General features: G+C 41.2%; 5 protein-coding genes and 3 non-coding genes across 12 annotated transcripts; 5 read left to right on the top strand and 3 right to left on the bottom strand.

Moving 5' to 3' along the window:
- Positions 1-24: 24 nt before the first annotated feature.
- Positions 25-7,582, top strand: LOC135337095 (glycerol-3-phosphate dehydrogenase, mitochondrial-like). Its single transcript, XM_064532994.1, has 14 exons — positions 25-185; positions 436-509; positions 870-973; positions 1,326-1,548; positions 2,212-2,375; positions 2,977-3,083; positions 3,408-3,492; positions 3,601-3,771; positions 4,116-4,238; positions 4,875-5,012; positions 5,372-5,547; positions 5,834-6,124; positions 6,361-6,642; positions 7,315-7,582. The coding sequence occupies exons 1-14, from the start codon at positions 96-98 to the stop codon at positions 7,429-7,431; spliced, it is 2,145 nt and encodes a 714-aa protein (XP_064389064.1). The 5' UTR covers positions 25-95; the 3' UTR covers positions 7,432-7,582.
- Positions 6,752-6,823, top strand: Trnad-guc (transfer RNA aspartic acid (anticodon GUC)). The gene has a single exon. It is a non-coding gene; the product is annotated as a tRNA-Asp (tRNA).
- Positions 6,925-6,996, top strand: Trnad-guc (transfer RNA aspartic acid (anticodon GUC)). The gene has a single exon. It is a non-coding gene; the product is annotated as a tRNA-Asp (tRNA).
- Trnad-guc (transfer RNA aspartic acid (anticodon GUC)) lies at positions 7,099-7,170 on the top strand. The gene has a single exon. It is a non-coding gene; the product is annotated as a tRNA-Asp (tRNA).
- A 5-nt stretch (positions 7,583-7,587) lies between the features above and the next one.
- Positions 7,588-13,009, bottom strand: LOC135337096 (sphingomyelin phosphodiesterase-like). 2 transcript variants are annotated; one of them, XM_064532996.1, is made up of 14 exons: positions 12,419-13,009; positions 11,875-12,039; positions 11,479-11,599; positions 11,092-11,195; positions 10,585-10,754; positions 10,275-10,388; positions 9,881-9,961; positions 9,730-9,817; positions 9,514-9,590; positions 9,363-9,458; positions 8,831-8,927; positions 8,382-8,471; positions 8,225-8,319; positions 7,588-7,901 (listed from the first exon to the last, which is right to left on the bottom strand). In XM_064532996.1, the coding sequence occupies exons 1-14, from the start codon at positions 12,725-12,727 to the stop codon at positions 7,727-7,729; spliced, it is 1,782 nt and encodes a 593-aa protein (XP_064389066.1). In that variant the 5' UTR covers positions 12,728-13,009; the 3' UTR covers positions 7,588-7,726. The 2 variants fall into 2 exon arrangements, with proteins under 2 accessions (XP_064389066.1, XP_064389065.1); XM_064532995.1 differs by lacking the exon at positions 8,831-8,927 and adding an exon at positions 8,982-9,078 and having other exon boundaries at positions 12,419-13,000.
- LOC135337097 (FAM172 family protein homolog CG10038-like) lies at positions 12,861-19,367 on the top strand. 4 transcript variants are annotated; one of them, XM_064533000.1, is made up of 13 exons: positions 12,861-12,965; positions 13,027-13,084; positions 13,244-13,330; positions 13,573-14,070; positions 14,334-14,434; positions 14,761-14,826; positions 14,897-15,015; positions 15,285-15,348; positions 15,583-15,657; positions 18,208-18,327; positions 18,380-18,496; positions 18,599-18,683; positions 19,082-19,367. In XM_064533000.1, the coding sequence occupies exons 1-13, from the start codon at positions 12,867-12,869 to the stop codon at positions 19,180-19,182; spliced, it is 1,590 nt and encodes a 529-aa protein (XP_064389070.1). In that variant the 5' UTR covers positions 12,861-12,866; the 3' UTR covers positions 19,183-19,367. The 4 variants fall into 4 exon arrangements, with proteins under 4 accessions (XP_064389070.1, XP_064389068.1, XP_064389069.1 ...); XM_064532998.1 differs by having other exon boundaries at positions 13,543-14,070; XM_064532999.1 differs by having other exon boundaries at positions 13,241-13,330.
- On the bottom strand, positions 16,010-18,107 carry LOC135337099 (RNA-binding protein with serine-rich domain 1-like). The gene is made up of 3 exons (XM_064533001.1): positions 17,097-18,107; positions 16,813-16,851; positions 16,010-16,609 (listed from the first exon to the last, which is right to left on the bottom strand). Exons 1-3 carry the CDS (start codon positions 17,896-17,898, stop codon positions 16,188-16,190), a joined length of 1,263 nt encoding a protein of 420 aa, XP_064389071.1. The 5' UTR covers positions 17,899-18,107; the 3' UTR covers positions 16,010-16,187.
- On the bottom strand, positions 19,224-20,281 carry LOC135337102 (death-associated protein 1 homolog). The gene is made up of 4 exons (XM_064533004.1): positions 20,130-20,281; positions 19,882-19,984; positions 19,722-19,761; positions 19,224-19,499 (listed from the first exon to the last, which is right to left on the bottom strand). The coding sequence occupies exons 1-4, from the start codon at positions 20,176-20,178 to the stop codon at positions 19,386-19,388; spliced, it is 306 nt and encodes a 101-aa protein (XP_064389074.1). The 5' UTR covers positions 20,179-20,281; the 3' UTR covers positions 19,224-19,385.
- Positions 20,282-20,326: the final 45 nt, after the last annotated feature.

The following is a 20,326-nucleotide window of genomic DNA, read 5'->3' as shown; positions in this document are numbered from 1 at the left end:
GTGGTTAGGGCGTGGCCATGCCCGTGTATGACCACGCCCTGTTAGGCCAGTGAAGCTCTGTAGTTGAAGTAAATATTCAGTGGATAGAGAGATTCATGGCCTTAGCTTTCCGTCTAAAAGTGCTGGCTGGTTCCCTGGCAGCTGGAGGTACTACCTATTATGGCTGGAAGCACCTCACCTCACGTGTAAGCTGGCCCAGTATGCAATAGCTAGCTAGCTCACTCTGCACTTGCTGTAGACAATACTAGAGCTTTGATGACTGTTGTCATGTTGTCATTTTATTGCCTGCACACACACTCATTCACCATCATTGTATTCACGATGAACAATGCTTTATTTCCATGTGTATTTTATTAATCAGTTTGTCGCACCACCACATTGTTTATATCAAGAGTTCATTGAACTCTTGTTTATATTTATTTATTTTATATACAGGACGGCAGGATTGAGCCTCTTCACGCTAACGAGCCGACAAGACCTCGCAGTCCAGAGCTGAAGATCCCTACAAGGTGGAATACTCACTCACCATTCATTGTATAATTATAACGACACAATAATTATACCATTTTCCTCGTGATTAATTTCCGTCACATTTTTAATACTTGTACACAAATAGTGTTTCTAATGGATTAGGTAATGAACCACAAGTATGCTTGATGAGCTCTTTAGTTACCAAGTGTCCTAATTGAATCACACTGTATCCATGGTTCCAAGAATACAGTATATTTGGACACGAATAAATTAATGTTCTTGGTAGAAAACATATCACACACTGTACACACTACATGCTTCAATAAAAATAATAACCAAAAAATGATACACTTTCATGTTTAAACAGCGTACCCCACCCCACACACACTTATTCACAGAGAGGAGCTCATTGGTCGACTACGCGCTGATCAGGAGTTTGACATCCTCGTGATAGGGGGCGGGGTCACGGGCGCTGGAGTGGCCCTGGATGCACAGCTGAGAGGTAACGAGGTATACTGATTGGTAGAGCAGAACCACTAAATAAGGACACTCAACCAAGTCTCAACTTAATAGAAATTAAACCATGCTTGTCAATTTCTAACTTTTAATATAGAGGCTTCACTGTATATGAAATGGCAATAAAATTTTTCGTTATAGTGCATTCTCCTAATAATAATATTAGTGAGCTTTATAGTTGGACAACTTATTCTCTTTGGAATATGGAATCACTAACCTAGGCATCTTCCTGCACAAAGGTATCGACTTGCCAGTTTAAAGAATGTTGATTACTTTATTGTAGTGGACACTAGCTCTAATGGTATGAACTTGATTGTAATATTGATGTTCCTGCTCAGGCTTCAACACCGCGTGTGTGGAGAGGTACGATTTCTCGTCTGGTACTAGCAGTCGAAGTACTAAACTCATCCACGGTGGCGTTCGGTATCTGGAGAAGGCTTTCAAGAATCTTGACATTGAGCAGTATCGTATGGTCAAGGAGGCACTCCGGGAGAGATCCAACCTCCTCAAGATAGCCCCTCATCTCTCTTACCCTCTCCCCATCATGCTACCAGTCTATAAGTGAGTGGTCGATAGTATTATTGATATTATCAGGAGTTCATTAGGACCCTATTGATATTGAATATTACAGTGACCTGTCGTTGTCAAGTGGGTGGCTAGATTTGGTGTTTACAGGGTTTCGTTGGTGCTTTCAATATGCTGTACTCCCGTATTTAAATCTCTTGAAATGTACAGTCTATATAATCATGTCTGGTAACTAACTACCTGTGTAATGGCTATACATGTAAGAAGTGGTTACGTGTTTGTTTAGTAATGGTTAGTTACCGACCACCAGACCACCGTTGGCAAGTGTGGGCAGATCCCTGATCTACTTACTATAGGTATGTATCCTTCCGATTGGCTGTTATTAAATGTTAGAATGGTCTGGCAATTTACAGTTACTGATTGAAGCTTGGATGAGAATATTCACTTTTTTATTGTTTCCTAGCCCATTTGTATCACAAATGGGCTAGGAAAAATGGGCTAGGAAACAATAAAAAAGTGAATATTCTCATTTGCATGATCATGCTAATTGTGTAAATTGTCCATTATGTACACACAGTATCTGCATGTACAATGTACAACAGTATAATAATTTATAGTGTTAAAAATACAGTACATACAATTCTATAATTATAATGATATCCCCATGCCATTAACCCCACCCCCCTCCTGTCCTCCCAGGTGGTGGCAGGTGCCCTATTATTGGGCGGGTATCAAGGCCTACGATTTAGTGGCAGGAAGACAAAATCTAAAGCCCAGCTACTACCTGAAGAAATCCAAAGCCCTGGAGGAGTTTCCAATGCTCAAGAGCAGCAAGCTGTGCGGTACCATCGTCTACTATGATGGTGAGTGATGCTACATGTAGGTAGATATAACCAGATTATGGTTACTGTGATCTATTGTGGTCACCTTTTATAATGCAGTCAGGTACCTGCTGTGTAGACCGTGGGGGCTGTGTTAGCAGGCCACCTGTTTATCTGTTGGTCTGTCCAAAATAAAACAATGTACTTGCCGTAGATGTACATGTCAGGGTTTCATCTAGTGGGGGGGGGGGGGGGGGGTAGGGGTAAATCTTTCTCCCTCCCTAGAATATAGTGACATCACCACATTACTTAGTACTACATAGGATCAGTATACATTACAAGATCAGACATAATGACGTCATCATTATTAGTAGTACAACATCAGACATAATGACATCGTCATTATTAGTAGTACAACATCAGACGCTTACGCACACCCAAACTGTTCATCCTAGATGAAACCCTGCATGATGTACATGTACACAGTTATGTCTTTCTGTACACTGTATAAATGAACTGTATGTAACGTACACTGCACGTATGTATGCATGTATAGCATTGCTCTTGAATGTACACCACACATGCATGTACAATGCATGGATGACTGTATAACTGACTTCATCTCCTCCTCCCTACTGTACAGGTCAACACGATGATGCCCGGATGTGTCTGACTATAGCTCTGACCGCCATCAGAGAGGGGGCCACTGTAGCCAACCACGTCGAGGTGCTGTCACTCATCAAGGAAAATGTGAGTTTTGAATGTACTGTACACTGCAGTGTGTGTGTGCAGTGAAACCGATCTCTATTGTGGTCACCCATAAGCAGGTCACTCTCTGTTATTAATACAGCCAGGTTAATGGGCCCCAAAGTCTCTATAGCATGTGTTTGGACCTGTGTTAGCAGGCCACCCTCTATAATACAGTAGTCTGCCCAAGGGTGACTACTTACGCAGGTTTCACTGTACTGTCAATTTTCTTAGGGGACAACCAATAATATTAACTTTGTTTCACGGTTGATAGTTGTACGATTCACCACTAACCCAATGTCCCCCCTCCCCTCCCCCCTCGTACAGGGTAAGGTCAGAGGTGCTCACATGAGGGACAGACTGACAGGGGCAGAGTGGGACGTGAAGGCAAAGGTCGTCATCAATGCAACAGGTAACCACACCCCCTCCTTAAAATCACTATATAGTTCATATTGAAGATTTGTACTACAACACAATTGACAGGTTTTGCTATACTATCAACTGCCCTGCCCATTTTTAGGTCCGTTCTCGGATAGTATTCGACAGATGGATAATCCCGAGGCTCGTAAGATCGTCCAACCAAGTGCCGGTATTCATATTGTCCTCCCTGAGTACTATAGTCCTCGTAACATGGGACTATTGGACCCCTCCACCAGCGATGGTCGAGTCATCTTCTTCCTGCCCTGGCAAGGTCAATACATACTTTCAGTTTCTGTACACTGTGCAAGAGTACTCTCTTGTGACCAATAAATTAAGCTGCGGCAATGTAAATAAACCCTCTCTGCAAGATCATGAACGATGGCCTTTCTTGCAATTAATAAAATAGGAAAATGTCACATGATGTAGCTCCATGTGCAGTGAGCTGTTGTAACAGTTTGATATTACTTGTTTAGGTTGATCAACTTGTACCCAAATTTTGGCCCTTCAAAGTTGAGGAATGTCAACGTCAGCTCTCTGTAGCTCTGTAGTGTACAACAAACACCCTTATTGTACATGTAGGAATTGTTCTCTCATCATCACTCTATAATGATTCAGGTCGCACTATTGCTGGTACGACTGACGCCCGCATCGAGGTGACCCATCTCCCCACCCCCAAAGAAGAAGACATCCGCTTCATCCTAGAGGAGGTCAAGAACTACCTCAGTCCAGAGTTGTCTGGTGAGCACTCGTCCACAATAATTATATTGATAGTCTCTATATCTCGGGCTGCCTTGTAAGACGAAGACCGTACATGCACTTGCAATTTCAGTTAAATGTAATTGGCTAATTCCAAACCTGAAATATAACTTCTATATAATACTGTACACTTAGTAATAACAAGAGTTTATGATAGAGGAGAGAGTATCGAACGTAGGCATACTGTACATCAGATGTATGCGGAGAGTAACGTGACTTCCTGTATCTGTCACAAGCTTGGAATTTGCACACTGACCAATCCAGTGTGGGTGATGTAATCTATCAAGAAAGTAGATTACATCACCCTCACTTGGATGGGTTGATAGATTACATCACCCACGCTTGGATTGGTCAGTGTGCAAATTCCAAGCTTGTGACAGATACAGGAAGTCACGTTACTCTCCGCATACATCTGATGTACAGTATGCCTACGTTCGATACTCTCTCTCTATCATAAACTCTTGGTAATAAGCTCTATCATTTACATCCAAAATTCTAGAAACCTTTTCTGGCATAATTTGAAACACTAAAGTCTGAAATGTCTGTTTTGTTGCTCAGCCTCTTATTTACTGATTTTCTCTATCACATGTTACTGTACTTGTACTTGTACGTACACAGTTCGACGTGGAGATGTACTGGCTGCCTGGAGTGGTATTCGACCTCTAGTGATGGACCCCAACAAGGCAGACACTCAGTCCATCGCACGTAACCACATCATAGAGGTCAGCAAGGGGGACCTCCTCACCATCGCTGGAGGTAAACTATGGTATAGCTTGTGACAGTTACTTCAGCCTAGTGCTGTCACAGCACTTTAACGTATGTACATGTATGATTATAATTATGTACAATTTCATGATACAATTAGTCCCCTTTATAGCCGACAGCTTTGGATTGCACAACTTTTTTTTACAGAGGTGCATGGTCTTTGTTGTGGGGTTGTTTTGCACACAAGTATTTGTTTGGTATCTGGGTTACCTGACACAATTATATAATTATGCATACATGTAGCAATTAACCTCTTAAAGGTATCGTAGGTATACATGCATGACTGCACATGAATTGTGGTATTGTGTGATATATGTGACATTCCCGCCCACACTCACACACCCTCACAGGCAAGTGGACAACGTATCGCTCTATGGCGGAGGAGTTGGTGGACAGGGCAGTGACTGTAGGGGGTCTGGATGACAGCAAGGGATGTCAGACCAACGGCTACACTCTGGAGGGCGGGGACGGATGGTATCCCACCTCATTCATCAGACTAGTGCAGGACTACGGAGTAGATGTCGAGGTATGAGAATCTCCATGCATGGCTACTTGTGAGAATGTTGATTCTGTTTTGAATCCATTGCTTATAATTTTTTTCTTGCACATGTACACTGTACATTTACTTATACACTCGTTAAACTACATGTACATGTACATTGCATGTGGCAGTATGTGTTCCCTCTCTTCCTTTACTTCCCCTGGAAGTGGGTCAGTAAACAGTATTTTTGTTGGCAATTGAATTCTTGAAACACGTACTAAACATGTACAGTGCATGGCTAATTACATGAGATATTATCCCCCCCCTGTAGGTAGCCCAGAGGCTTGCCGGCACGTACGGAGACAAGGCCCCCCAGGTTGCTAAACTAGCCACCTTCACCGGGAAGAGATGGCCTATAGTCGGCAAACGTTTAGTCGATGAGTTCCCCTACGTAGAAGCTGAAGTGAAGTACGCTGTGAAGGAGTACGCCTGCACATTGGTGGATGTACTGGCTCGGAGGACGAGGTTGGCGTTCCTCGACGTGCAAGCTGCCGAGGAGGCCATTCCCAGGATAGCGGAGATCATGAGCAAGGAGCTCAACTGGAGCAAGAGCAGGAAACAGGTGAAGACTTCTGGATAAGTCGAGATTAGCTGTCAGTAGTTGACACTCTCTATTTTGAACATTGCAAACATGTATATATATATATATATATATGTACATTTTAATTGTACGTGACAGTTTTTGTATGTATGTTGATGGTCTATTTTATACACTACACGTGTGTCTTATTTTATACACATAGATATATTTCACTGTGTAAGTGTATACATTACTTAATTTTTTTACTTTTTCGGCAGGCTGAAATGGACAGGGCAGTGTTTTTCTTGGGTACCATGGGGCTCAAGGTAGCCACAGAAGTGAAGGACGTTCCTATCAGCCTCAGCTATCAGGAAGCCAAAGAGTACGGCCAAATCTTTAGGACCTTCGACAAGGACAACGATGGGCATATCAGTATCCACGATCTACGCAAAGCTCTGAGTGAGATGGGAGAGAAAGTGTCAGATGATAAGCTGAGAGAGCTCATCGCTGAGGTGGACATTAATAAGAACTGTACCATCGAAGAAGAAGAGTTCTTGCAGGTTAGTTATTATTGTGTCCATGTGTGTGTGTGTGTGTGTGGTACATGCATGTACTTGTATATTGAGCTTGTGCCATTGTTAGCCTTACGTTATGTCAACTTATGTGTAGTCCTCGATAGTATAGTGGTAAGTATCTCCGCCTGTCACGCGGAAGACCCGGGTTCGATTCCCGGTCGGGGAGCTTCTTTTTTGCACAAATTAAATCTTCACTTTAAAAAATTAGTTCTGGTATAGCGTTGCTCAACATTGGCTGGGCTGGTTGCTTTTAGTTTGTACATGTAGTCCTCGATAGTATAGTGGTAAGTATCTCCGCCTGTCACGCGGAAGACCCGGGTTCGATTCCCGGTCAAGGAGCTTCTTTTTTTGCACAAATTAAATCTTCACTTTAAAAAATTAGTTCTGGTATAGCGTTGCTCAACATTGGCTGGGCTGGTTGCTTTTAGTTTGTACATGTAGTCCTCGATAGTATAGTGGTAAGTATCTCCGCCTGTCACGCGGAAGACCCGGGTTCGATTCCCGGTCGGGGAGCTTTTTTTGCCGTAATATTCCACCAAAATAATTGTCATCAACTAATCGATTTCACAATAATTATATTACCTTCATTTTGGGGGTACGGTATAGATAATAATTATTGCTCCATGATCAACTGTTTTTCTCTTCCGTCCCTTGCAGTTGATGAGTGCCCTGAAGAGTGGAGAGGTGGCTAATGTAAGGATGGCTACCATCATACAACAGAAGCAGAGGGAGAGTACCCCGGTCTCAGTCGACAGAAGTGGCGGTGGACTATAAATTGTCTCTAAGTCAATTCATTGTTATTCTATAGATATACAAATCAATTTATGTCCTCCCAGTTTAAGTTATCACAGCTATGTGATTTATGTACGTTATGCAACGTTATGCATTTCAATCAAATCTATTCTATAATCAAACATTTTGTCCAGTTGATCAAGAGTATAAAAACCTGCATGTGTTAAAAATAAAAATAAAAATATTTTTATATTACTATAATTATATACAGTATACAGCAACAATTAAAAGCATGTTTATAATTATAATTATGTTCAAAGTTATAAGAAGTGCTTCATCAGCACACTTGTTGTTTGGCCCATTGTTCGTACACGTCTTCCATGGTTACGCCCTCCACGAGGACATTCTTACAAGCATCTGGGTCGTCAGGACGAGTGGTAAGAAGACTGCACAAGACTCCTGACTTGCAGCTGCCATCACACGGTCCACTCGTGTGCATCTTGTGAATGTACCTGTACGTATGGAATAGCATCAATTATTGGAGAGAGGCTTAAATTTTTGAGTTTATCATCATTGTGTTATGTGGTAAAAACCAATCATAAATTTGACAATTAATGAAGTCTTACAGAATAATTTGATAGGTGGATAGAATAGAACTGTTAATTATTGCCAGTACAGGCGGGTGCTGCTGTAATAAAGAGCTATAGCCTAGCTGTATACGTGTTAAAATTATTGAGATTTTAATTTGGGACGCATTAACCTGGCTGTATTAATTTTATAGAACCCGCTTATAGGGTGACTAAAACAGACAAGCTTCATAGCATAATTTACGAACTTGTAAAACTTTTGGAAGAGGGCATCATCAGTTCTAAATCGGTCCACTAGGTCCTTCCAGTCGGCTGGGTGGAGTCTCGTCATGCCCAGATCAGCCTGTACAGTGTACGAGTGTGAACATGAAGTGGGGGGTTGTGTTTATAAGGGGGGTGGTCTACCTTCGCTGAGTATTCCAGCTGCCAGTTGGGCTTGTTACTCAGGTTAGCGTCTGAGATGTTCATGTAGTACACCTTGTGATCCAACACAGCCTGCATTTAGTAAGAGCAAGATATAGTACTAGAGTTGAAGAAAAATTAATAATTATATGATTCTACAGCTAGTGTGCAGGAATGTACCACATGACTATATAGTTTAAGTGTAAATACTGTTTCACTTATTGAGGCCAATCAGTACTACTGTCCGTACAAGGTCTCCCTAGAGAGCCAACTTCTTCGTCTACTATATACACCACTGGACATTCTGAATGCTACATGGCCATGGGTAGCCAGCTAGTACCAAGATTGCATACAGACAGTTAACGCTATACACATGATGTAGGTAGTCAGTATAGACAAGCGTCACTGTACAAATAATTATGACATAGTTACATACATACATACATACATACACTGGTGGTAGCATTGTAGGGACCATCAACGGTATACACTCGATATCCCATGTTCATGCGTTTCCTTGGAGTCACAGCCGGGCCCAGTATAGCAACACTGCTCGTGCACGGTGTGTGTGTGTGTGTGTGTGGATATGACGTACAAACTTACACTAGACGTTCCATTATACAGGCCGTCCAGTTGGTATACACGGTAACCCATGTTTAGCCCTTGATAGGAGGTGACACCCGGACCCAGGAAGGCAAAACTAAAGAGAAAAATGATGGCTATAATAGATTATTAACTTTCCCTGTGATTTAATATCCTTAGGGAGTTATGTATGTGGTCAATCAATATTACGTTGTGAATAAAAACGAAACAACAATTTAAAAGCAGAATTAAGTAATTTGTTTATCAACCAGCATTAGGCAAGACGACTGACTACTAGCTGACATGTACATGCAGGTATACTATACCCACCATAAGATTAGAGGGCTCCCGGCTATTATTAAACTTTAGAAGCAAAATGCATCATGCATCATCGTTGCTCACTTTGTTGCTCTTGTGCTGTTTTGTTCGTCAAAGAATACTTCAAATCTGTCGTCATGAGTGTGTCCGAAAAACTGACCACTGATGGTGCTCTCAAATCTGTACGTGCAATTTTATGAATATATGCTTATTGTTGAATGAAATTAGTTCTGACCTGTTGACTATCCGATGATAGTTGAGCCCGAATGACTTGGTGAATCCACTCGGAGGAATGTGGCCGATGATGTGTACCTGTAGCAGCAATAGGTAATGTGCATGGCGACTTTCATTACAATCACTATACTAATTACATTGTACAACTGACAACTACTTCAAATTTCAATACTTTGTATTAAATAAGCTTAGAAAAAGTTTTTCTCCTAAAACTCACCTTCTCCTCGTTCTTTTCAGCCTCCAGTAGTTGCTGCACTAACCACTGCAGCTGACCAGCCGGGTCAGTGTCGTTGATCAGTAACCACCTAACAACGAACGGGAAACATAAATTAATTATCGTTGCATACAATTAAGAAATCTGTTCTTACCAATTAATACTGTTAGCGAAGTTGGTTTGCAGTGAGATCACTCGTAGACCATCCCTGACCTTCACATTGTAGAATCCACCTCTGCAAGGATAAACAAGATACGTACACATGTACATAACAAACAATAAAACACTAACCAGTGAAAATTGCACATCAAAAACTGCAAAGCACTTTACATTAATTAACAAGACGTTGAAAGGCTCATGGATTAAAAACAATTAACAAGTCACATGTAGCACGCTATTATATATTCCCAGGTCAGACTTTTCTCTATTGTAAAATAAAATTGGCATAGGAACAAGGCTAGCATGTTATAGGCTCTAGAAAGTTTCAATTGGCATGCAGTGATCGTACAGACATCCAGGTGAGGCTCATAATTATGTTAAAATTCTACCTCTTGATAGTATTGGTGGCCTCCTCGTCTTTGAGCCAGTCACTCCATTGGTCAGCGGCTGCATCTAGTAGCCACTGATTAGACTTCTCACCCGTCACAAACGGAGGAGGGAAACTACAGTACACAGAGATAATTGCTTGGTGTTCTGAAATCTTTAGAAACAACTATTTCAGATATGGCATGTTCAAAAAACATACGTACATAAGATTATGTCATATGTAATTGCATGCTAGCATTTATGATAACTATTATCAAACAGTGCCCAAAAGGAGGGAGTGAGTTTGGAGTATTTGTACATGTAGGTACACACCTGTTGACAGGTGCACTCTCGTGGTTTCCAAGGGTAGGGAATATGATTTTATCAGGGAGGTATTTCTTGAGAAGTCCTACCAGAGTCTTCAGAACGTACAGCTGGTCATCTCGGCTCTGGTTCCACACGTTGTGGGCGGGGAGATCCCCTGTCATGTACACCCACTCAAACTGTGGCCAGGGATAAAGTGTGAACAAAAAAAATTATATGCAAGGCCATAAGTTGTAAAGAGGAAGTATATTTTCTATCCCATAATTATAAGTCGTAAAGAGGGTCCATTGCTTGATACGTGCATGTACACAATACAGCCTAATTAGCAACTATACTACACAAATTAAAGGTTTATAAGGTGTTACTGAAGTGAAGCAGCTAAATCAGCTAAATTGAGGAAAACGAAAATACTTAGTTCTATTGGGGCAATACTATAATTGTGCACTTACAATGGTAGTCTAGCTATGAAGGTGATCAATTATTGTCTCAGCTGAGAGTGGCTGTTAGTGGTCTTACCTCATCTTTCCTAGCAACTATCGACTGCATCATATTCTCCAGTGTGTGGTAGGGTACGTCACACATGTAGTCACCCCAATAGCCAGCTGCCGTTGAACCAGTGCCTGTATTAAAGTACACAACCAGTGACTCTATGCTTTACAAACACCAACAGAGTTGTTACACTTTAGCTCTAGTCTGTAAGATATTGTGACATGCAGATAAACATCGTAATTTTTTCGACAAGCTATTACGAAATCAGGTGGTTCAGGAGGCTATCTTTGAGAGGTTATGGCTAGCATAATTATATAAAAGTACCATCAGTAGTTTTTACAATAAGAGTTAGCATTATATTAGAGAAAAATTGGCCTGATGACGACTGAATTACCATCATTAGGAGACACTGACCTGGTTTGTTGGGTGGCCTGCAGCAGAGTGGCTCCCCGCAGTCATTGCTCAGACCAGGAGTGTACATGGAGTCCCAGTGGAGGTCAGAGATATGGAGGACACCATTCACTGGGGACCCAGGCTGCAGGGAGTATATAGGAACATTGGTTGAGAGCAATGTATACTCAAACGGTCAAAACCTCATTTTCTGAGTGGGAGTACTATCGAGTTAAAATACTTCGTGCAAGAATATAAACAAAATAGTAGATTACGGTACATGTACATAATTATAAGTGTCAAAGTATTGAGCACCTCTTTAACTGGGTGGAAAGCATTATCCAATCTTATAAGTGTTGCTTCCTAAATACATGTAGCTTGACATGTGGTAGAACAATAATTATTCTTAGCTAGGCGAACCTTTGGATCTGGAATGGGGACCACTGGTGGCTTGTTTCCTGGTATGGAGATATTCCAGTTCTGATGATAAGGGTCGTAGGCATCCTCACATGTTGGGCCGAGGAGGTAGCCACAGATCTCACGATCACTCAGGGCAATCTGGTCAAACACTGTCAACACTTCTTCCTGTAATAAAATAAGTATAGCTTCATATCTAGTTAGGTGTGTGATGATACTGAAAACAAAATAGAAACTAATTAATATCACGATAAGAAGGAAACACCTCACATTCGTTATAGTGTGCTGTTAGTGGACTTTTAATTATTGGCATAGATATAATTATATAGTGCTAACTACAATGTCATGCATGTTGCTGATGCATGCACGTTTCAAGGTGTGGATCTAAAACCTCTCTAGACGTTTCAGTCGTGTTGGGAGGAGAAGGGGGGGGGGATATAAAGGGAGAGACAATAAGGGACAGTGGAGAAGAAGCCGGTGAAGAGTGCGCGGAGGATAGTGTGTTGGAGGAAGTACTAGAATGTAGATAGAAATATAATGTACTCACCTGGAATGTAGGGACGATCAATGTGCAGACATTTTCATCCTCTATCTTAAGATCGATGCACACTCGAATAATAATCTTCTCAATCTCCTCCTCAGATGCATCTCGTGCAAACAGATCCTGGAGCACATTCACTACGACCTTGCATGCAGAGCAGGTCAAGCTTGCAGCCGGTGAACCATTTGCACCCAGCCTGGCTTTGAGCAGCTCCAGACTGTTACCATTCTTCATAGTCAGTGGTACTGAGCTGCAGAGCGTGAAGGCCAGAGACAGTACAGCCAGTAGACACGAGGATCGAGCGAGAGGGGCCATCAGAAGCAAGTAAGCATGCACTAAACAAGTTGACCTCTTCTTTTTTTCAGTCCTTTTTCTCTTGTACTGTAGCTACCACGCCCACCCCAATCAGCCTTGTGACTGCAATGGAGCCCCACCCACTAATAGGCTTGGAAGAATGGGGTTTCCCCTACTTGTAATAGTCACAACTTGTTGTTTGTTGAGCTGCTGCAACTACTCAGTCACTGGAACAACACACCACACACAACATTGTCAGGTATGTTCCATAATTTATGGTCCATATGAAATATTGCTCTTTTTTTCTATCCATTATCCAGGAAGGAGGAGAGTGTGAAGCAAACCTGCACATCTACAGAATGGATAGCGACAATGATGGTATTTACTATAAATACTATCATTCTATGGTATTACTTACAACCACAATTAATTGACGTAAAGTAGTACTAATGTAAACTAGTAGTACTAACACACTTCACCATCTAACATTCACCTGTAAAATGCTAATCCATTTATGTGATTGCGTATTTGCAGCCGAAAGTGCAATGGAGGTTGATCAAACAGTTACTGAACAAGAAGACCAAGAAGACCAAGAGATGATGAGTCAGGGTGAAGACAATAACGGTTAGCCATAACCATTTATAGTATGCGTTTATAATTATGTTAAGGGTGATGAATAGCAACTTGTGCTCAGTGGCGGTTGGTACTAACCACGCTATAGTATACTGCATATAAATGAGGCAAATTGCTTGTGTTACATGAAAATAGCCATCACTTCTAAAATGCTGGGCACAATTCACTGATAGTATATAATGTAGATTAAATGACAATCACAGGTCAGGCCTTTTGTTCCATCTCCATTCCAGAATCGGAACCAGAGATCAACCCACAAAATGTTGACATGACTGACACTACAAAAAATGCGGGCACATTTGACACTACAGAGCTAGAGAATGTGGACTCCTCTAAAGAGACTGCAGAGAATGTAGACATATCCAAAGAGACTACTAGTCCCCCAGAATCCAGTGCTGATAAGGAGTCCTCCAACACTACAGCGGATGTGGACACCTCCAAAAAGACTACTAGTCCCCCAGAATCCAGTGCTGATAAGGAGTCCTCCGACACTACAGAGATTGTGGACACCTCCAAAAAGACTACTAGTCCCCCAGAGGAGTCCAGTGTTGATAAGGAGTCCTCCGAGCCCCCAGCTGCAGCTGTTAGTGAGGGTCAAAAAGAGGACACTGCTGAAGAGGAGGTTAAGAGTAAAGTGGCGGAAGAAGGCAATAAAGAGGAAGAAGAAGAAGAAGAAGATGAGGTCGCTTCGTTCCCCAATACATTAAAAGAATTCGGATATCATTTTGAGGGTAAGTTTTACTTACTGCTACAAGCTGTACATTGTAAAATCAAATTTATGCGTGGTTTGATTCTGCTGTACATGTGTACATAGCAGCAAGGGGTTATAAAGAGACACACTTCTCTTTATAAGCCCTTGCTAATATTGAGCACAAGAACATTAATTGTCTAAGAAGTATCAGTTGAAACGATATCTGCTGTATCTATAAAAAATTACTATTGCTGCAAATTAATCAATCCAAGTCAATATTAGTTTTGTATTGAAATTCTACAGACGGCAGATTGAGAAATACTGAGACAGGTGAGGGGTTTGTGTATGAAGTAAAGAAGGGAAAGAAGAAATATAATCAGCGTCACTACACCGAATTAGGAGAGGTAATTACTGATATTGAGAAGTACCTCGGTATACTATATAAGGGATTACCTTTGGGGAAACAAGTTTTGGCTGTTATTCAGAATGGTCGAGTCCACAAACTGTTCATTTCAGACCCTGTCATCTTTTATATCGCAGTCGGCCTTATTCTTCAGTGGTGGCTGTTAAGGTTGCATGGGGAGACTCCACTCTACATGTATGTGTGTAGGTATAAGTAAAAAGTAAAATATATCATTCACCCCCCCCCCCACACAAACGCACACACACACACCACACTATACACACTTTTGGCCCGATACTGATCATTTACATTCACTACTGTACACAGGTGATCACAGGAGAAGTGTATGAGATGCTAGAGAATGAAGCTGGTCTGAAGAGAGTCAATATTCCAGTAAGTCTTCTCCACACACACACACACACACACACTAGTATAATTATACGTACTATTGTGTTCCATGCAGCAAACGGCAAAGAAAGACTGTTCGTTCTTTTTCATGAGTGAGGACGCCTTGAGAGCAGACAAACTGATGATCTTGATACACGGCAGTGGAGTGGTGAGAGCTGGACAGTGGGCTAGGAGGTGAGCAGCCAGCTGGTACTGCTACTAAGCTAGTTATTGTGGTCGAATCTTCCAATACATGTACATGTAGAGATTGATAGAAATTTAGTGCTTACAGTATAGTACACGTACATAATGATTATTATATATACATTGCATGGGATCCAGATTGCTATGCATGTTTGTACTATATACATCTCTCAAAACTAAATATTTTTGCTGTACCCTCTGACCTAATGTACAGTATAAGCCCCTCCCATTGTGGTAACCTAGACCCCCCCCCTTCGCAGCCTGATCATCAACGATTGCCTCGACAGTGGTACACAACTACCGTACATCGCAAGAGCCAAGAAAGTAAGTCCAAGCTATTGATGGAGTGTACAATGTATAGCACACACTCTCTCCCCTATCACACTGTTGGTTAGCTTGAACTATCGAAATGCTAAGCAAAAAATAACAGTACAGCAATAATTAGAATGAAGAAATGCTCTGAAAATTCCGACTTTAATTATGTACTTTATATTAATATCCTTCTTTTATACGTTTCTAATCTTATGGAAACTTTAACTGTACGTGTATACCATGCAGGAGGGTTATGGAATTGTCGTGACCAACACAAACGAGAATACAAGAATAGTCAAAGGCAAAGCAAAACAACTCAAGGTAAATGTACATTTGTACATACATAATGCGCACACAAAGTGTCCCTTTACCTAATATTGTTATAGTATGTAGCCCTGTCTACACCTGTACAATGAATATAATACCAGGATGACCCAAAAAAGGTCATTCTGGCAGTTAGAATTAGACTAACAGGTACACTAACTTCATTACAAACCAGCTTGCATATTGTATAAACTGTATGACTAGGTACCCAGCTCATGCTTAGCTTAGTGTGCTTTTGTGTATACCTATTGGACACCTTTACAGTACGTAGTTGTTGTTACTGAGCCATAGCTATGATAGAAGATCAAAGTGAGCACGGCTTTAGCTTAGGCTTAGATAATCGCATATGCATTGAAAAAGCAAATATAATCATAATGCCTTCTACACTATATAAACACATGCAGCAAAAGCTTCGAAGCAAAACACAATACGCATGAGAAAGGTTCCAGCAGTCACAGCTTTAGTTATAGTCTGAGCTTAAGTAACTAAGTCTAAAACAAAGCTTGTGAACTTGCAATCTCTATAGCTTAATAGCGGTAGGGGTCGGAACCACCGCCCCCCCTGTAGTCGCCATAGTAATCCTCTCTTCGTCTCTCAGCGTAGTACGGGTCAGGTGGAGGGAATCGGTCTCGTTCTGGAAATCGGTCTCGTTCCGCGTATCGATCTCCGCGCTCACGTTCATAATCACCTAAGCGTGGCCGGTTGAATAAGAACGATGATGGTGGAGGTGGTAGTGGAGGTCGGTCATAGAAACTATCATAATACGAATCTCGTCGGGGAGGGGGGAGACGTTCGTACCGGTCGTACATCATTCTACGCTCCAGTTCCTCCAGGCGAGAGTAGCGGTGATGCATGTCTCGACGTCGGTGGTAGTCTGAGTCGTGATCATCATGTCTGTCTCGTCTACGAGGAGCGTCTTTGGGCAGCGGAGCCTCAGAGTGGGGGTCTTCTGTGTGTGTGTGTGTGTGTGTGTGTGTGTGTGTGTGTGGGGGGGGGTGTAATAAAGAACAAGATCTCAATACTTAGGCTAAAATGAAATTTTATAAATTTGTAATTTGCGTAAGACATACATGTAAGACTTTTATTAAAACTTCAAGTATAATTACGCAGCGTGAAATTTTAAAAATAGTATAATACTAACAGTATACATACCTCCGAGTAGTTTCTTTAGCTTGACAGTCTTGTCTACCACTGCAATGGCACATACAGGCAATCACACATTGGTAACAGTATAATTTAAACAAGAACACACTAAATTTAAAATTGCATTGCTAATTTTGTAGTTAGCGATACCATTCTGTAAGCAGTGCACATGTACAGCTATGTAATAAAAATTATTGTCTGACGAGAAATAGAAGCCTAACACAACACAACACATACCATACACCACCTTCTATGGTGATAATCTTCCTGATAATCTATTAAGATAATCTCACCGATCTTCATGCTTCCCACAGGTGTCCCATGTGCCTCTTTGATAGCAGCCGTAGCACTGTCAGCATTGTCATATTGCACGAACCCGTAGCCTTTGTGCAGAGCCACACCAATCACTCGACCATACGGAGAAAACAGACGTTGTACATCATCTTTCGTAATGTTATCCGTGTCCAAATGTCCGACAAATACTCTTGAGCGTACCATCTCTGGGTTGTCACTACTGGTGTCTTTAATGTCTCGAAACCGTTCCAGTCTGCGTTTCTCACGGGATCGGGAACGGGAAGTTGAACGGGAACGTGTCCTTTTTCTTGAACGTGAACTTCTTTTACCTTTCTCTTTCTCTTCATTTTTTCCGTTTTCGTTGACGTCTTCAGCGTCTTTGTCTTTGTCACTCTCGTTGTTAATTTCTGATTGAACTTCCATAGTTTCGTCTACAAGAAGCTCAGTATCGCTGTGTTCTTCGTCAACTGTCAGTTTTATTCCTTCTTCCTCTTCGGCAACTTCAGCAGTATCTTCTTTAGTGTCGTCGGTTTTTTCAGAGAGCTTTGGAATGCGGTAACTTGTGGGGCTTGAAGAAGTTGATTTGCTTTCAGCTTCTGTTTCTGTTTTAATTTCTTCTGGTTTAGAGTCACTCATTTCTGTGTCTGGTTTCAAATCACCCGATTTACTCTGCTCAGCTTCTGGATTAGATTCACTTATTACTGTTTCTTCTGTCTGTTCAACTTTTGGATTTTTTTCTTCCACATCCACATTTTCAGTATCTTGAGCTTCAACATTGATGACTGGTTCACCTTCAGCCATAGCTAGCTTTTGCTGTGTAGGATCTAGGCTCTAAGCTTTGCAAAAAAAAAGAGTGCTTGATCAAGCAAGACTTGAACTACAGCCACACGCTTAGAAGAGATGTTTCTTAACCAGAGCAGCCTAGAAAAAGTAAAGCTATCTCAATAAACTTTGAAAACAGATTTTTTAATGAGATAAACACACGAGGTAGATATAGCTCATGTGATCACATGAGGTAACAACACATGTGATCACATGACCAGATCTCTTACGTAATCTCTATTATTATACTGAGCATGCGCAATGTGTGACAGTGATTGTGTTATGCAGGAGAGTGGAACTCCAGAAGAGCATGCTTATTATGTGTGGCAGAATTTTGTCAAGAAGTCCAAAGCTCAGCACATTGACATTGTAGCTCACAGCTATGGTGGAGTAGTTACAGTCAACTTGGTAAGTACTTACAAAACATCTTCTTAATGATTGCATCTCAATTTACTTTCAGATGAATCAATTTTTCACTGACTTCAAGAAAAGGGTGAAAAACATAGCATTCACTGACTCAGTTCATGCATTCAATCCTGCCAAAGTACCTCCTGTGAAATGGGCATGGCTTGCCGAGGTAAATAAACAGCTTTCAAACGCAAACTTCAGTGCGATCTCTATTCTTTTATTGGTTGTACAGTCATAATTATAATTATAATTCCAATGCTCCGTTACTCAGAAAGCTGTCAACTGGGTAATGAGCGACGACGCTCTAGACACTGTTCTCCATCCCTGGGAGGATAATGTACGGAGGCTGTCTGCAGGTATAGTGTGTGAATTCTATAATTATGTGTTACAGTTACCGTATATAGCGGGTAATTTTCGGGGGACAAAATATTCGTGGCTCAGCAATATTGAGACATTTCGTGGGTATATTTTCGTGATTGCTGCTTGCACTGCAGGTATTTAAAAGGTAGGCAAGGTCGCTTCAATTCATTCGTGGTCAGACCTTCAACCACGAAAACCTTGAATATTTTGCCCCTTGAAAATTACCCGCTATACGGTATAACCATGCCAAGTTTATTGGCTTGTATGTATAGTATAGCAACCTCTAATTTGTCAGTTATGTAACAGTTTGTGTACACAAGCAGTATTTATACTCTTAGTACTCTATGCATGTGATTGATTGGTGATTATTGGTTTATGTTGTCTACACCTATAGGAACTCCTAAACACGTTGAGACTTCATGGAAGGCGTTTGAGTCTGTGTTTACACTCTTCGACAAGAAGGATGATGACCTCGAGGACACAGAACAGAAATGAATATTAATTATTTAAGGGTTTCGTATAATTATACACAACAATTGCACTTTGTAGCATAATGGTCACGCCAATCACTGTTATCACAATAGATAATAATAATTATGCTAATAATTATAGGCGTGTACTTAATAATCTCAGCAAATTAATTACAATTTATGGATTGTCTACAAAAAGTTCATTCATGATTTCAAAAGTCAATTAGCTTAGCGAGGTTGATTGATTTGGCGGGCCTTGGAAGGAGAGTGTCCTTTCTGCACTTTAGGTACTGGCTTGTTGTGGGGACTGCTCACAGTCGGCTCTACATGATCAATACCAGCCTGCATGGAGGTGACATTCAATTATGGGTAATTCATCAAAATAATAGTAGGGCTCAACACATGCTGTGCAGCACTAACTACATATAATTATACAGACAGAGAAATAGATGAGAATATTTGTGTTGTTTGTTGCTTGTTTACGTACTTACGGCTGGTACTGCCTAGATTCGTACAATGAGTGTGTGTGTGTGTGTGTGTGTGCATATACAATTTATACCCCACCTTTCCAACAGGCACCATAACTGGAGCAACCACAACATTGCTGTAGGGGAAACGACGTATTTTATAGGATAAAAATACATAAATTGATCAACTTTGTACACATGCAGATATAATTGTATAAACATGTGGACCAATTAACTTGTTGTTTTGTTTATCTTACAGTTGTTCTGGCAATTGGTCGATGTATTTCTGATCATAAGCATCATCGTCTGGTTTGTCGTGAGGTTTGTGCTTGGTGACCACTCGTTTACCTCCTGCCTTCACTGTGTGTGTGTGTGTGCGTATCATAAATACAAGTACATGTACATGTGGAACGTGCATTTAATAGCATGTCTTGAGCTATAGCTATTCAACTAGATTTATAGCCATACACACAAAAAATACATGAATGAATTATTTAAGTCTCACCAGCGGGTGGGTGACCAGCTAATAACTCAACAGACTCCTTCTCAGACATTTTGTGGAGTTTCTCTCTCTTCGATCTTTGATTATTAGTGCAGTGCAAAGTACACAGACTTTGGTAGTGAACAAAGGAAGGCTATGAATATCATTAAGAGTGTCACTGCGAAGCCATGGCCAGTTGTTTACTTGTACAGTGTAAATAC

This window comes from Halichondria panicea, chromosome 6 (assembly GCF_963675165.1).
Source record: "Halichondria panicea chromosome 6, odHalPani1.1, whole genome shotgun sequence".
Classification (NCBI taxonomy): domain Eukaryota; kingdom Metazoa; phylum Porifera; class Demospongiae; order Suberitida; family Halichondriidae; genus Halichondria; species Halichondria panicea.
This window is presented reverse-complemented; position numbering and strand designations above follow the sequence as displayed.